This window comes from Chiloscyllium punctatum, chromosome 10, assembly GCF_047496795.1.
Source record: "Chiloscyllium punctatum isolate Juve2018m chromosome 10, sChiPun1.3, whole genome shotgun sequence".
In the NCBI taxonomy this organism is placed as follows: Eukaryota; Metazoa; Chordata; class Chondrichthyes; order Orectolobiformes; family Hemiscylliidae; genus Chiloscyllium; species Chiloscyllium punctatum.
This window is the reverse complement of record NC_092748.1, coordinates 49,920,545-49,938,241: the sequence shown is the minus strand read 5'-3', so window position 1 is coordinate 49,938,241 and position 17,697 is coordinate 49,920,545. Positions and strand designations below refer to the sequence as shown.

The following is a 17,697-nucleotide window of genomic DNA, read 5'->3' as shown; positions in this document are numbered from 1 at the left end:
CCACTAAAGCTCATCCTGACAGCTACATTCTCAATCAAAGTGAAGTATTGAGAATGTTGGAACTCTGAAAGATGAACAGAATGCTCGAGAAACTAGGCAAATCTGACAGCATCTGTGCAGCGAGAAACAGTGTTAACATTTCAAGTCGAATATCAATCTTCGGTACATGTTCTAATCTTGATTTGCACCTGAATTCTTACAGCTGCTCCTAATGTAATCCTTGCTTCTCTTCCACTCACGTACCTATTAATTGCTGCAGACAGAGCAGAGCTCCTCCGTCTTCTGCCCTTGCTCAGCCCTGCCTGTCTTGAGCTCTTGCAGCTTCCCCACAAACTCCTCCATCCAGACTTTATTACCCGGCCCATTTGTAGTAAGTGATTTAATTCATTACATCCAATTGCAGCTGATGCCCTTGTGCTCACTTGCTGTCTGTCAAATAAAGCAGCTGAACAATTTAGGCTGATTTCCTGCCCTCTCCCTTTGCTGGCAGCATGCAAAGACAGGCTGTCTCTGAAAATGGCTCAGGTCTCCTGTTGTGCATTCAAAGCTAAAATTAGCCCGATAGTGTACAGCTGTTCAATGCAAAATGCTTCAAACAGGCACTTTCCAGTAAGTGCCAGTGTGTCCCAAGGCTACTTCTACACTTGAAGTTCTGACTCTTCACCCCAGTTTCAGGTGATGTGGCATAAGCAATGGCGCTTTGTCAATAAAAATAAACTGGTTGCTCAAGTCAAAAAATTATTCTGTTCTCTCTTGCTTTCTAAGCAAAGAAACTGAAACTGATTTGAAATGAGATGTTAGCTGCCGTCTTTTCACTTGAGCATTGTCTGCTCCAGCATTCACTATGAGCAGAAGTATGCCTTTGAATTGTCTGTGAAATAAGTCAAATTCAACAAATATGCAAGTAGTTTTGCCTGCGTGAAAGCATAGCACTATATTTAGGTTTGTTCCACTTGAATCATATTGCAAGAGTAAATTATTTTTTGCTGTGTTTCTACTCATGAGGGTAGCAGTGCACTTTGCTAGCTTTAGCTTCTGAATGTTTGATTTTTTGGAAGGTTGGTTTATTTTCAGCCTCCCCCACTGCACCCATGAGCAAACCTTTACTACTTTGGTTTTTAAAAAAATGCTGTACATTGAACTAATACATGCTTTAGCCTGCCATGAATGTCTTCATTTGAGGTGTTAGAACAAAATCCCATCTTTGTGATCAGACAAGCATAACAGATCTCAAAGCATTATTAGAAAGACAGAAGAGTTTTCCCAATGCCCTAGCTATCATTTAACCAATACCATTACCGTAAATTTCTCATTGTTCTTTGCAACTGTATAACACACGAAGTAACATAGTCTCTTTCTATTCTTAGAACCCTGCTTCTATATCAGGATCTGTTTGAAAATTACAAAACAGAAAACTGTTCTTGTCCAGAGCAAGTCTCACCTGTTAACTCTTTGCCTTCCAACATGTTGAATCCCAACCCACTATAATGACCTCTTGAAGTTTGGCTGTTCATCGCCATTGCAACCCCAGGTCACATGTGTGTTTCTTGGGATCTTGACGTCAGAATCAAGAAACTAACTCTATTTCAAAATATCCCCAGGCCACTTTGTTCTTAAAGGGGCAATGCAGTGAAAAAGAAACAGACTTTTGTCAATGTAGGGGGTCATCATAATCACTGAACTCAATCACCTTTATAACCCGGGGTGAGGTTGGAGCTGCAAGTGGCCATCAAGGAGATGGATTTTATCGTTTTTTTACTTAACCAGAGAAAAGAAGCAGGAGTGAAAGCTCATAGTTTTGCTGAGTGAGTGGGATTCCCAGTGGCACAGGATGCAATCAAGTGCATGCACGTGGTTCTACAAGTCCCATGTATTAAAAGAAAACAAATTTCAATTTTACATGTTCTGCACAACAGGGTTATTACTCCATTCATGTGCCACTTCTGTGTGACCTTCTACGAGCTGTGACCCTGTCCAGAAGGTGCAGTTCATGGTGACTTGAGGTTACACCATTTCCACCCTGTGTCAGTTCACCATACCCATATTTGGTCCCTGAGGGACTTTGAGACTGGCTGCTGGGTGGGATATAGGATGCCCACATTGCTGTCAGGCCTGAAAGGCTGAACTGGGGAAGGTGATGTAAGAGTCTCTTCGCTGCAGGTGATCTATCTGTGAACAGCTGCTGAAATGAGAATTCTCCTGAGATCTCCTTCCAGTATGCTTCCATCCCCCCAAACCTGTCTCTCTCCCAACCTCACTGTTTTCCTGCTGCAGACCATCAAGGCATCCTTTTGGAGCAAAATCCTGAAATTAAAGAACACCAGTTTAAAACAAAGATCAAACTGTTCCACAGCAACTTCATGCACACTGAATAATTTGTAGAATACCTAATACTGAATTTATGGTCATAACAATCATACCCATTCTAATTGGATATCCAGGAGTAGAACTATGTTTCCAAGCAAATAACTGATCCTTGGATATTAGGGGATACCCAGGTGATGTGACCCAGGTGAGGAGGCCCAAAGGGCAACAGAAAGTTGGGGATCAGATCTTGTAATAACAATGGTAAGCTCCTGTAAGGTGAACTTCTAAAAAAGGATACATATGGTGTTCCTCCTACAGCAGTAAAATTATGTTGATCAGGAAACTGTAACATCAAAACAAAATTACATTGATGCAGTTCACGTGACAATTCTGCCATTTGAGGAAAATACACTTTTTTTTTGCATTAAATGGCTTTCAGTTGCAGTGTGTTACTTTTTCTGCAGAAAATCAGTTTCAGATGCTGCCTTTCCTTTCCCTGAATTAGTCATGAACCTAGCATGAGACAGATTGAGTAATACTGTATATAAAGCACATGTTAATTTGGAAAGTATATTACTAAATTTATACTGTTTATATAATGAAGGAAAAATTTGATGTTCAGTTTTGATTTCAGTGGTATTGTTGCTTTTGTATCCTGTTTATATTCATGCAGTATTGCATGCTGCTAGAGAAGTAAAGACTTCGTTTTTTGTGCAGGTATTCCTGAAGGAAAATCATGTGGACCTAATTGTAAGGAAGAAAAAGATAATCAGTGGCTTGGTGTTAGTTTGTCAAGACAGCCAAAGAAAGAAGGTTACATACTGGTATCTGCACATTTTTCAAAATGTCTCTTTAACAAATGGACTAGAATACTAACAAAAGCAGAAATTAATAGATAAGCTCAGCAGGTCTGGCAGCATCAGTGGAGAGAAATCAGAGTTAACATTTCAGGTCGAGTGACCCTTCCTCAATTCTGCCAATGCTGCCAGATCGACTGAACTTGTCTAGCAATTTCTGCTTTTTGTCTCTGACTTATAGCACCCACAGTTCTTTCTATTTTTATTAGAATACTAAATTATTTATATTGTGTTTGACATGCAAAATATTTTTCTTAAAGGCCTGTGCGCATCGCTGGAAAAATGTATACGACAAGGCGTCAGATAAACGGCCTCTTGGGTTATGTTTTAAAATTCCAACTGACTTGCAACCTTCTCAAGATTTGCCACTGATACCATGTTTTAGAGGTAAGAAAATGAAAATATATATTTTCAGCAGGTTGCTTGACTGGAGTAAGTGTCTGAAAATCAAGCCCTTTGATGGTAGTCAAAGCTATAGAGTTATAGAGACGTACAGAATGGAAACAGACCCTTTGGTCCAACTCACCCATACTAATCAGATATCCCAACCCAATCTAGTCCCACCTGCCAGCACCTGGCCCATATCCCTCCAAACCCTTCCTATACATATACCCATCCAAATGTCTTTTAAATGTTGCAATTGTACCAGCCTCCATCACTTCCTCTGGCAGCTCATTCCATACAGGTACCACCCTCTGCGTGAAAAAGTTGCCTCTTGGGTTTCTTTTATATCTTTCCCCTCTCAACCTAAACCTATGCCCTCTAGTTTTGGACTTCCCCACCCCAGGGAAAAAGACTTTGTCTATTTATCCTATCCATATCCCTCATGATTTTATAAACCTCTATAAGGTTTATAAAGCCTCTGACACTCCAGGGAAAACAGCCCCAGCCTATTCAATCTCTTCGTATAGCTCAAATCCTCTAACCCTGACAACATCCTTGTAAATCTTTTCTGAACCCTTTCAAGTTTCACAACATCTTTCTGATGGGAAGGAGACCAGAATTGCATGCAATATTCCAACAGTGGCCTAACCAAAGTCCTGTGCAGCCACAACATGACCTCCCAACTCCTGTACTCAATACTCTGACCAATAAAGGAAAGCATACCAAATGCGCTTTCACTATCCTATCTACCTGCGATTCCACTTTCAAGGACCTATGCACTCCAAAGTCTCTTTGTTCAGCAGCACTCCCTAGGACCTTGTCATTAAGTGTATAAGTCCTGCTGAGATTTGCTTTCCCAAAATGCAACATCTCACATTTATTTAAATTAAACTCCATCTGCCACGTCTCAGCCATTGGCCCATCTGATCAAGATCCTATTGTAATCTGAGATAACCTTCTTCACTGTCCATTACATCTCCAATTCTGGTGTCATCTGAAAACTTACTAACTGTACCTTTTATGCTCAGAACCAACTCATTTATATAAGTGACGAAAAGTAGTAGACCCAGCACCGATCCTTGTGGCACTCCACTGGTCACAGGCATCCAGTCTGAAAAACAACTCTCCACCACCACCCTCTGTCTTCTACCTTTGAGCCAGTTCTGTATCCAAATGGCTAGTTCTCCCTGTATTCTGTGAGATCTAATCTTGCTAACCAGTCTCCCATGGGGAACCTTGTTGAAGGCCTTACTGAAGTCCATATTGATCACGTCCACTGCTCTGCCCTCATCAATCCTCTTTGTTACTTCTTCAAAAACTCAATCAAGTCTGTGAGACATGATTTCCCACACACCAAGCCATGTTGACTATCCCTAATCAGTCCTTGGCTTTCCAAATACGTGTACATTCACTCTCTCAGGATTCCCTCCAACAACTTGCCCACCACCGACATGAGGCTCACCGGCCTATAGGTCCCTGGCTTGTCCTTACCACCTTTCTCAAACAATTTCAGCACATTAGCCAACCTCCAGTCTTCTGGCACCTCACCTGTGACTATCGATGATACAAATATCTCAGCAAGGGGCCCAGTAATCACTCTCCTGGCTTCCCACAGAGTACTAGAGTACACCTGACCAGGTCCTGGGGATTTGTCCACTTTTATGTGTTTCAAGACATCCAGCACTTCCTCCTCTGTAATATGGACATTTTTCAAGATGTCACCATCTATTTCCCTACATTCTATATAGAGTCATAGAGATGTACAGCACGGAAATAGACCCTTCGGTCCAACCCGTCCATGCCGACCAAATATCCCAACCCAATCTAGTCCCACCTGCCAGCACCCGGCCCATATCCCTCCAAACCCTTCCTATTCATATACCCATCCAAATGCCTCTTAAATGTTGCAATTGTACCAGCCTCCACCACATCCTCTGCAGTTCATTCCATACACATACCACCCTCTGTGTGAAAAAGTTGCCCCTTAGGTCTGTTAATGTCTTTCCTCTCTCACCCTAACCCTATGCCCTCTAGTTCTGGACACCCTGACCCCAGGGAAAAGACTTTGCCTATTTACCATCTCCATGCCCCTCATAATTTTGTAAACCTCTATAAGGTCACTCCGCAGCCTCCGACGCTCCAGGGAAAACAGCCCTAGCCTGTAGCTCAGATCCTCCAACCCTGACAACATCCTTGTAAATCTTTTCTGAACCCTTTCAAGTTTCACAACATCTTTCTGCTAGGAAGGAGACCAGAACTGCACGCAATATTCCAACAGTGGTCTAACCAATGTCCTGTACAGCTGCAACATGACCTCCCAACTCCTGTACTCAATACTCTGACCAATAAAGGAAAGCATACCAAACGCTGCCTTCACTATCCTATCCACCTGTGACTCCACTTTCAAGGAGCTATGAACCTGCACTCCAAGGTCTCTTTGTTCAGCGACACTCCCTAGGACCTTACCATTAAGTGTATAAGTCCTGCTACGATTTGCTTTCTGAAAATACAGCACCTCGCATTTATCTGAATTAAACTCCATCTGCCACTTCTCAGCCCATTGGTCTATCTGGTCAAGATCCTGTTGTAATCTGAGGTAACCCTCTTCGCTGTCCACTACACCTCCACTTTTGGTGTCATCTGCAAATTTACTAACTGTACCTCTTATGCTCGCATCCAAATCATTTATGTAAATGACAAAAAGTAGAGGGTCCAGCACCGATCCTTGTGGCACTGCACTGGTCACAGGCCTCCAGTCTGAAAAACAACCCTCCACCACCACCCTCTGTCTTCTACCTTTTGAGCCAGTTCTGTATCCAAATGGCTCGTTCTCCCTGTATTCTGTGAGATCTAACTTTGTTAATCAGTCTCCCATGGGGAACCTTGTCGAACGCCTTACTGAAGTCCATATAGATCACATCTACTGCTCTGCCCTCATCAATCTTCTTTGTTACTTCTTCAAAAAACTCAATCAAGTTTGTGAGACATGATTTCCCACACACAAAGCCATGTTGACTATCCCGAATCAGTCTTTGCCTTTCCAAATACATGTGCATCCTGTCCCTCAGGATTCCCTCCAACAACTTGCCCGCCACCAAGGTCAGGCTCGCCGGTCTATAGTTCCCTGGCTTGTCTTTACCGCCCGCCTTAAACAGTGGCACCATGTTTGCCAACCTCCAGTCTTCCGGCACCTCACCTGTGACTATCGATGATATAAATATCTCAGCAAGAGGCCCAGCAATCACTTCTCTAGCTTCCCACAGAGTTCTTGGGTACACCTGATCAGGTCCTGGGGATTTATCCACCTTTAACCATTTCAAGACATCCAGCACTTCCTCCTCTGTAATATGGACATTTTGCAAGATGTCACCATCTATTTCCCTACAGTCTATGTCTTCCATATCCTTTTCCACAGTAAATACTGATGCAAAATATTCATTTATTATCTCCCCCATTTTCTGTGGCCCCACACAAAGGCCACCTTGCTGATCTTTGAGGGGCCCTATTCTCTCCCTAGTTACCCTTTTGTCCTTACTGTATTTGTAAAACCCCATTGGATTCACCTTAACTCTATTTGCCAAAGCTATCTCCTATCCCCTTTTTGCCCTCCTGATTTCCCTCTTAAGTATATCCCTACTGCCTTTATACTCATTTAAGGATTCATTCAATCTATCTTGTCTATATCTGACATATGCTTGCTTCATTTCCTTAAACAATGCCTCAATTTCTTTCATCATCTCGCATTCCCTACACCTACTCGCCTTTCTTTTCACCCTAATAGGAATATATTGTCTCTGGACTCTCATTAGCTCATTTCTGAAGGCTTCCCATTTTCCAGCCGTCCCTTTACCTGCGAACATCTGCCCCCAATCAGCTTTTGAAAGTTCTTGCCTATTACCATCAATTTAGAACTTCAACTTGTTGATCTGCTCTATTCTTTTCCATCACGGTTTTAAAATTAATAGAATCATGGTCGATGGCCCCAAGTGCTCCCCACTGATACCTCGGTCACCTGCCCTGCCATATTTCTCAAGAATAGGTCAAGTTTTGCACCTTCTCTAGTAGGTACATAGACGTACTGAATCAGAACATTTTCTTGTACACACTTAACGAATTCCTCTCCATCTAAATCCTTAACACTATGGTAGTCCCAGTCTATGTTGCAAAGTTAAAATCCCCTACCATAACCACCCTATTATTCTTACAGGTAACTGAGATCTCCTTCCAAATTTGTTTCTCAATTTCCCTCTGACTATTAGGGGGTCTATAATACGATCCTAATATTTCCGGGAATATCCTCCCTCATTACAGCTTAATGCTATCCCTTATCAAAAACACCACTCCCCCTCCTCTCCTGCCTCCCTTTCTATCCTTCCGATAGCATTTGTTTCCTGGAACATTAAGCTGCAGTCCTGTCCATCCCTGAGCCATGTTTCTGTAATTGCTATGATATCCCAGTCCCATGTTTCTAACCATGCCCTGAGTTCATCTGCCTTCCATGTTAGTCCTCTTGCATTGAAATAAATGCAGTTTAATTTACCAGTCCTACCTTGTTTTCTGCTTTCTTCCTGCTGTTGACTATTTGACTTGCTTCTTTTCTCAACTCAGATTGATCTCTTTCTTCACTAGCTCACTGGGTCCCATGCCCCCACCTTAATAGTTTAAATCCTCCTGAGCAAATCTTCCTGCCAGTATATTAGTTCCCTTCCAATTCAGGTGCAATCCGTCCTTCTTGTACAGGTCACTTCTACCCCAGAAGAGAGTCCAATGATCCAAAAATGTGAATCCTTCTCCCATACACCAGCTCCTCAGCCATGCATTCATTTGCTCTATCCTCCTATTCCTACCCTTACTAGCTCGCAGCACCGGGAGTAATCCAGATATTACTACCCTCGAGGATCTCCTTTTTAAATGCCTGCCTACCTGTATATTCCTCCTTCAAAATCTCATCCTTATCCCTTCCTATATCATTGGTTCCAATGTCTGCAATGCCTCCTGCTGGTCCCTCTCCCCCTTGAAAACATTCTGCACTCTCTCTGAGACATCTTTGATCCTGGCACCAGGGAGGTAACACACCATTCTGATATTTCGCTGCTGGCCACAGAAATATCTGTCTGTACCTTGGACTAGAGAGTCCGCTTACACAGTTGACCTCTTGAAATCCGATGCACCCCTCATTGCATTAGAGCCCGTCTCAATACCTGAGACTTGGCTGTTCGTGCTACATTTCCCTGAGAATCCATCACCTCTTACATTGTCCAAAACAGCATACTTGTTTGAAATGGGGATAGCCACAGAAGACTCCTGCACTACCTACCTACCTCTCTTACCTTGCCTGAAGTTAACCCATCTATGTAACTGTATATGCAGCTTTTCTCCCTTCCTATAACTGCCATCCATCACATTCCCTTGCCTCATTGCCTCTAACTGTCTTTCCATTCAGTCTGATAGGATTTGCAACCAACGGCATTTATTGCAGATAGCATCCTCAGTAACATGTAAACTCTCCCTAAACTCCCACATTGGACAGGAGCATATCACTCTACGAAAGACTACTTTTGCTTCTTTCAATCTACAGAACCAGAAAATAGCACAGTCTTATTTCTCTACAAAACACTGCTCTGGGCTAACTTAATACTTATGGGTTATGTTTTTAAGTTTAGTCAAGGGATGTATCTCAATAAAACATATAATCAAGAAAGAACACACTCTACTCCTTACTGCAGACTTCTGTAAGGCCACACTTAAAAATATTCACTCATCTGTTTCTGTGCTGTGACCTCTCCCAAACAGATTCCTTCAAGATCAGTTGTGAATCTCACTTTGTTCATTTTCCCAGATGCACTCCGATGTCCAGTGATACATGAATTCAAACAGCAAAGGCAGTAACTGTGCAGTTTCACTGCTGTGTCGTTAGCAATGTGGGTGTCTTTCTCCCGCTCTCTCTCTCTCCTGCACTGACCTCACCATGTGCTGCCTTTGTCTATTCCTCTCCCTTTTTAAAGTGTGTTGCTTTGAGTTTTGTTTTCGCCGAAGTTCCAAAACAATGCAACAACATATAAAACAGTAATTACTGCTCCTGGAATTTGAGGAAATCACCTCCAAAACCTAAAATACCCAAAGAAAAAGGAGTAGCCTGTTACAACCAGAAATGTTTCCCATCCTCCCTGCTGAGATAGCTCAAACTATCATTTGGTAAATAGCTTTTCAGGAAAATATTTGGCAATGTTTTTTGCCATTACTTTTGTGGCAATAATATTTATTTAACACAAGTGTGATGTGTAGAAGTACCAATTCAACATTGCCTTAGTGTATAATGTTTGGGAGGGATAGCAAAAATGAATTGGGAGAGGGATAGCATTGCTGGTCGGAGGTCGTTGGAAATTACATAAAGTATTTTTCTTGACTTGAGTTTATAGATTAGCTCTATTTTTTGGGGCTGTAAAGGGAATCATAGCACAGAAACATAAAAGGTAAGAGTAGGCCATTCAACCCCTCGAGCCTGCTGTACCATTTATTATGATCGTGGCTCATCATCAAGCTCAGTACCCTAATCCTGTGCTCCCCATGTTTCCCTTTAGCCACAAGAATTATAACTACCACCTTTTTGAAAACACACAATGTTTTGGTCTCAACCCGAAAAAGAGAAAATGCTGGGAAATCTCAGCAATCTGGCAGCATCTGTAAGGAGAGAAAAGAGCTGACATTCCGAGTCTGACTGACCCTTTGTCAAAGCTCTTTGTCCACCTTGGTCTTGACAATGTTCGGTCACAGTGAATTCCACAGGTTCACCACTCTCTAAGTGAAGAAATTTCTCTTCATCTCAGTCTTAAAAGATTTGTCTCTTATCCTTAAACCATGACTCCCAGATCATGACTCCCCTGCTAAACAATCTCTCGAAGAGAATGCTTCCATCCACTGAGTAAGTCTATCTATTTATACCAAACCGTATTTCTTTCCCTGGGATTGGGGCAAAGTTCCTATAAAATCTGTTTACAATTGTTCCCATGGGCTCCTGGTTCTTGCTGGTGGCTCTATTTTATTTCGATTGCTTTCCCTGGCTCCCACTATGCACAAACTTCATATCTTTGACAGCATTTTGCTATATCTGTCCCTATTCCAGGCCGCCACCAGCAATAGGTCATCTGATATTGCAGTTTATCCTGCCCCCTGTGCGCCAGACTATGATATGTTTTTAATGAGGTTTGTCTTATGCAGTGAGGTCCCCTGCCTGATCCTTTATCTTCCACACTTTGTCTTCTCATTGCTCCTACCTCTTCCATTCCTGCTTCTTTTCTTGTTGGGCTGTTTCTTGGAGTATCTTTAAATTTTTCTCTTTCATTTCTATAACTGCTGCTACTGGCACTTCCTCAAATGCCTGTGCTGTTTCAGTAAGCATGTTAGCTGCCTTATCGGTATACTCATTGCTCTGTCGTTGCGGGGTTTCTACCTTTCTGTAAGCATTAACCTTAATCACTGTTGCTTCACTAGACAACTTACTAGCTTCCACCAAATCTTTTAAACTGCTCTTCATGTTGTTTGTGGTCCCCAGATGAGGTGATGTACCCTTGCCATCATATAGTCATGCACTACCCCAAGGCCATAACTACTATTTGTGTACATGTTGACCCTCTGACCCCTGGCTAATTTCACTATTGCTGTTAGGGCTTTTAATTCTGCTACTGGCCTGAGTATCTCCCAGGAATCTGCTGTCCCACCATAACATTTCCCTCGACGTCTGTCACCGCCCAGTCAGTGTGGGATGTTTCCTTGTATTTTGTTTTTGATCCATAACTTAAAACACTCCATCTCCTCCGTCTAATCATTCATCAGCAATCTTGCCACTCTCCTTTGCACCTCTCTTGCACAGTTGTGCTTATTCCCCTTCTTTACCATCAATCCTGCCAAGTTTTCTACTTTATCTTTCACTACTTCTGTATGTTTATCTGCTAGGAGTAGCACACACTGCCATTTAGCTCTGTGGCTGTCCAGTACTGCTTTTAATTTTCCCACCCATAGTAAGAATACCAGACTATGGAGGGGTGTGTTGGATAACTTGTCCCATCAGGATGATGGGTTCAGGCACCTCGATTGCCCATGTGGCACACTGCAAAGCCTGAGGACATCACTGAAGCCTGGCCACTGTGGGCTATGATCTCTTTCTCATCCTTGTCTCATAATTTTTTTTCTCTCTGTCAATCTTCCCTTGATTTTTAATTGTAATGATTTGCCCAAATTGTCAACATTTTTTTTCAGTTAATCTAGAGAATTTAGAAAAGAAATAGGACAGAATACCTCCCTCTTAAAAACACAGTTCTGTCACAGACTCTCCGTCTTGATGAAGAGTTCTGTCATGTTATGGTCGCTTATCCCTGAGGGGTCTCTCTCAAAACTACATTACCAATTATTCCTTTTTCATTGTATAATATGTAGTTTAAGATGGCCTGTTCTTTAGTTTGGCTCCTCAATGTATTGGTCCAGAAAACTATCTCAGATACACTCCAGCAATTCTATTTCTGCAGGTATTGTGAATAGTTTGAAACTATATGCAGATTAAAGACACCCATAATTACAGGTTTTCCTTTCCCACACACACACCTGATTTTGTGTCATTCCCAACATCACCACCACCATTTGGTGGTTTGTTTACCACCTCACTAATAATTTTTGCACATTTGTATTTCTCAATTCGACCCACACATATTCTACATTGTCTGAGCTAATATCTATCTTCAAAATTGAGTTTATATCTTCTTTATCCACTAAAACAACTTTTTCTTTATTGCCTGCCCTTCCTAAATACTCTGTCCCTGGATGTTCAGTATCCATTCCTGGTCACCTTCCAGCCTTATTTCCTATTTACATGTATTAACATTAATAATTCATCCACTTTTTTTGAATGCTCTATGCATTCAGGCACAAAGTCTTAAGACTTTGTCTTTTTAATGTTCCTTGTCCCATCCTTAACTTGTTTTTATAGTGGCCTTGTTTGATTCTGGCCTTTAATTCCTCTGCCTATCACTTCTCTTATTCCTTTTTCTGTCTTTTGTTCTTATCCTGATATGCAATTGGAACCTTGTAAGTCACCACTTGATGCCATGACAATGTGTTTATGATCCATTGATGCATATAGTAAGTGACAAAATCCTTGTTTGTGAAAGTTATGAAGGCACTATTGGACAAAGCATTGAGTATAGGAGTTGGGAGGTCATGTTGCGGCTGTACAAGACATTGGTTAGGCTGCTTTTGGAATATTGTATGTGATTCTGGTCTCCCTCCTATCGGAAAGATGTTGTGAAACTTGAAAGGGTTCAGAAAAGATTTACAAGGACGTTGTTGTCAGGGTTGGAGAGTTTGAGCTATAGGGAGTGGCTGTATAGGTTGGGGCTGTTTTCCGTGGAGTATCGGAGGCTGAGGGGTGACCTTATAGAGGTTTATATAATCACGAGGGGGATAGACATGGTTAATAGACCAGGTCTTTTCCCTGGGGTGGAGAAGTCCAAAACTAGAGGGCATAGGTTTAGGGTGAGAGGGGAAAAGATATAAAAGATACCTAAGGGACAATGTTTTCATGCAGAGACTGGTACATGTATGGAATGAGCACTAACAGGCGTCAGACTTTCCTAAAGTACAGAGCCTTACAGTTACTGATGTAACCCCCTATCAACCTCTTGATGCAGACGGAGTTGTCATTGCCTGTTATGTGACAGGCTCTTTAAACTATTGCATTCTTGGATAGATGTTAGAGCTATTAGTTCTGAAGGATGACTGGACCCCAAAGTGTTAATTCTGCTTTCTCTTCACAGGTGCTGCCAGCCAGACCTGTTGAGTTTTTCCAGCAATTTCTGTTTTTGTGTCAGAGCACTATCTCCACACAGTTTTTGATAGGCCATGCAGGAAAATCTGAAGAATCTAAAAAGGATTGCATGAAAAGCCTGTGCTCATTAGTCACAGCTCACTCTGCAGTAATCCCATTGCACAGGAGAGTTTGCACAGAGGCCTTTGATCAAGTGTTTTCCATTTGCTGCTATTAATTTGAGTTATTAACTTCTCCAAGTGTTTTCCTCCTATCTGATTTACCATAAAGGTGGATGTGTTAGAATTGATGTCTGGTTGGGGTGAAGAGGTGGCCTGCTTGGCTGAGGGTGAGTTATCATGAGAAGTCCTGCACTGAGTGAAAGAAAGTGTGATCAAAATGCCATAAGCAGTTAACGGTGCTCCATCAACCCTACTGTGTTGAATTCTTAACAGAATGTTTATATTGTTAAGAATCACAGGTGAAGGACATTATTTAGTGGGGACAAGAGGTCAGAGGTAGGAAACATGTAAATAAATCTGGTATCAAGAAGTTTATTCCTGTTTAGTTCATTTCACCAACTGATGTTAGATCGCCTTTGCAGAAGACAGTCAATTACTGGGCATATGTGGCTGAATCTTTAATGTGTAAATTAGGAGGAGGAGGAGGGAGGAGGAATTAATGAGGAAACTTGTCTCACTGAGCTTTCGGCAACAGACAAAGTTATTCTCGGCCTGAATTCTTACTGTTTTTACTCCAACATTTGGAAGAGCTGCCTCCTTGGGCTGATCCTATTTAAAAAAATTATTAATGTATACAAGGTATTGGCAACACATAATCTTGGGAAGAAATGCTCAACTGAGGCTCCACTTTATATGAATAATGGTCCTAGTGGCATTCAAGTTCTTTCAAGTGTCATTTATCTTGGAAAAAGCGATAAGGTGACTGGGTAACATTGGCGTGCTTGTTGAGAGTAATTGCTTTATCACTGTTTGAGTGTGACGATTTGTTATACTGTGTTTTACTTTGTGCGCACACAGGTGCACTGATTTATGGTGTCTGACTTATGAACATTCATATTTACAACCATGAGCTGTACAGGGGTGTAAGTTTAAAGACCCGACATATGAACATTTCCTGTACTTACAAACAGCTCCTTTATGTTGTCCTGCACTGTGCTGTGAGTTGCATATAAATTGCGAATGGGTTCTGATCTGAGTCCGTTCATAACCTGGATACTGCCTGTACTTTGAGAAATTAATGTTGCAATTATTATTGAGAGTGAGCCTGTGATCTAACACTCCAAAACAGTTAGCTTGGAAATTGTAGGCCTGTGAATTCTGGAAAAGAAAACTGTTTTTGACTAGGATTACAAATTCCACTCCAGAGAATTGCCCACCTGTTGGACTATGTTTTGGGAGGTCTTTGTGCTTTTTGATATTTTTTCTACATACTTAATTGAGAGATGAATTGGTACAGGCAAAAGGAAGCCTTCTTTGATGATGGTGAAACTCATTTTCTTTCATTAGAATGGCGATGGAATGATAATGAAAAAGGAAGATGTCAGGCAGGAATTGCTAGCTTTCTGACTGAGGTGAGTGGTAATTGTTTCTTATATAATAATGAATCTTAATGAATATGTGCAATATGTTAACCCCACATTTTGTGCTGTAGGAGTTAATCATAATGGGAGCTCCTGGATCTCGTTTCTGGACTGGAACTGTTGCTGTCAAAAATGAAAAGACAGATTCTTTGCTCTTTTACAAAGATGATGAAAATATAGTTCAATATGGAAGCTACCTAGGTATGCAACTCCTGATCATCAATATACCCACTGAGAGACCAGTTTTATTCACATGCTGAATATAAGCAGTTTAAGAACTAAATGTAGCTCCGGTTCAATGCTGAGTAAATCTTAGGAGAACTCTCCCATTCCTAATGAAAGGTCTATAACTTTGTTCTTTAATATTATGTATTTTATGTATTTTAACATGTTTGTTGTGCTTTTGCTGCTTTAGTCCACTATGAATATCAGTGTAACTCTGAGGTGCTGTGCTTCAGATGATGCATAACACCTAGGTTTGCTCAGGTGGATATAAGTGATCCCATGATGCTATTTGAAGAATCGGGAATTTCCCAGTGCCCTGCTGAACATACCACTGTCAGCAGCACCAAATGAAAATCGGTGAACTGACTGTTCAACGATTCAATCACTGAGCATGGAACTGTGCTGTGGCATTTGCTTAAGTGAGGATAATTCAGAAATAATACATTAATTGTGAGACATGCTGGGATTCCTGAGAATGCAAGGACTGAAGACTACAAATGCGAATTTGTCCTTATTGGAGGACAAAGTTAAAAATCATACAACACCAGGTTATAGTCCAACAGGTTTATTTGGAAGTACTAGCTTTCGGAGCACTGCTCCTTCATCATGTATCTAGTGGGGCAGAATCATAAGATACAGAATTTATAGGACAAGATCATAGTGTCATAGTGATATGATATATTGAACAATGTGTATTGTGTGATTTTTAACTTGGCCCACCCGAGTCCAACACCGGGCACCTCCTTATTGGAGGAGTGAGTGTTCAGGTTGTTGACATGTGATGTTAAAACCAGAGTTATAGATTAGGTCCATGTTATAGTATATGTAAATGCTCAGAAATATATGTTACAGTGATTAGAAGAAGAAATATGTGAAAACATAGTTGAATATGATACAAGATTACAGTATTAAAGTAGATTTATATGTTTAAGGTTAGTCAGTGTGCTAGCACAGATATCTTGACCCAGATTAAATGCAGTTGCAATGCATTAAGCAATCATAGAATTTTACAGTACAGGTGACCATTCAATTTATTGTATCTGTACTGGCTACTGAAAGAACTACTAAGCTAGTCCCATTCTCCAGCTTGATTTGTGTAGCCCTCTAAATTAATCACTGGCAAATATATATCCAGGTCACCTTTGAAGCCCCGTATGGAATCCACCTCCACCACTTTCTTGGGCAATGCATTCCAAACCTAACAACTCTCTGAGTAAAGACGTGATTCCTTATCATGATTTATGTGTACAGGTTCAGGATGAGGGGGGAAAGATATAAAAAGGACCTAAGGGGCAACATTTTCATGCAGAGGATGGTGTGTATGGAATGAGCTGCTAGAGGAAGTGGTGGAGGCTGGTACAATTGCAACATTTAAAAGGCATCTAGATGGGTATATGAATGAAAAGGGTTTAGAGGGATATGAGCCAAGTGCTGGCAAATGGGACTAAATTAGAATAGGATTTCTGGTAGGCATGGACGAGTTGGACTGAAGGGTCTGTTTCCGTGCTGTACATCACTTTTGGGATTGCCAGCAAATTGTATCAATAAACCAATTTTGTAATATCGGGTGAGATCAATGACATAGCTGAATAACATTGAATGTCATAAACATTCCTTTTGAAAGTACATATTTAGTTGCTGGAAAGTTCAGAGTTACTGTTCCAATTTGTGGTAACTGCTTGTGCTTCCTTGATTGTTTTCATATGCTCATCATTTGTAATTGGAAATTAATCTTCCGACTTCCCTTGGTTGAAGCTTCCCTTGTATCTTCTAGAACTGTTCAGCCATGATCCATCAGTATTTTATGAATGAGATTTTGTGCAGAAGTTATGAGTGTAAAACTGTGCAGTTTGACATGATGTGCAACCACGTTTTATTGTTTCCCAGGTTATGCTGTTAGTGCAGGACACTTTACTTCTCCCAACAGCACAGAGATTGTAGGAGGGGCACCTCAGCAAGAATTAACTGGTCAAGTAAGAATTTTAATTTATTTTAAAATATTTCCTTAAGTGCAATCTCTTCAAGAAGACATCTTCTGCATTCTGCTCTGCAACTATAAAAACGACATGAATGACCGAAGTTAGATTACACTGAAAATTCATTCTTTGAAGCCGCTTGAAATATGATGACTTTGCTGTCCCAACTTGGGCCTTTTTGTTCCTCCTGAATTCAGTCTAATGAAGTGAAACATCTAAAATGGGGAAATTCTAGTAGACATTAATAATCATTTAGCCTGGATTGCTCAAAAGTATGGTAAGAAATCCAGCTTCTCATCAAGACCCAGTTTTCTGCTTTTCTATTTACTCTGACTTTTCAACACCATTCGGCATGAAACTTCTAAACTGATTTGATATAATTTTCATATCAATACTTGGTGTTCAACCTTTGGGCTTGACCAGTAGACATAAGCTAGCATTTGAAAATGAGGAAAGTGCACAGAGATTGACTGGAATTGCACATTCATGGCTGTATTGGTGGTTGTTGTGTACAGAAGTTAAAATAAATTGATTTCTCTCAACTGTTTC

At 41.1% G+C, this 17,697-nt stretch overlaps 1 protein-coding gene across 1 annotated transcript in view; it reads left to right on the top strand.

Moving 5' to 3' along the window:
- The window catches only part of itga4 (integrin alpha 4), a 170,470-nt gene that overhangs the window by 35,259 nt on the left and 117,514 nt on the right, over window positions 1-17,697 (top strand). The window contains exons 3-7 of the mRNA XM_072579090.1: window positions 3,025-3,131; window positions 3,425-3,551; window positions 14,874-14,938; window positions 15,019-15,148; window positions 17,060-17,145. Coding sequence (XP_072435191.1) covers window positions 3,025-3,131; window positions 3,425-3,551; window positions 14,874-14,938; window positions 15,019-15,148; window positions 17,060-17,145 — 515 coding nt within the window. The remainder of the gene's footprint in view (window positions 1-3,024; window positions 3,132-3,424; window positions 3,552-14,873; window positions 14,939-15,018; window positions 15,149-17,059; window positions 17,146-17,697) is intronic.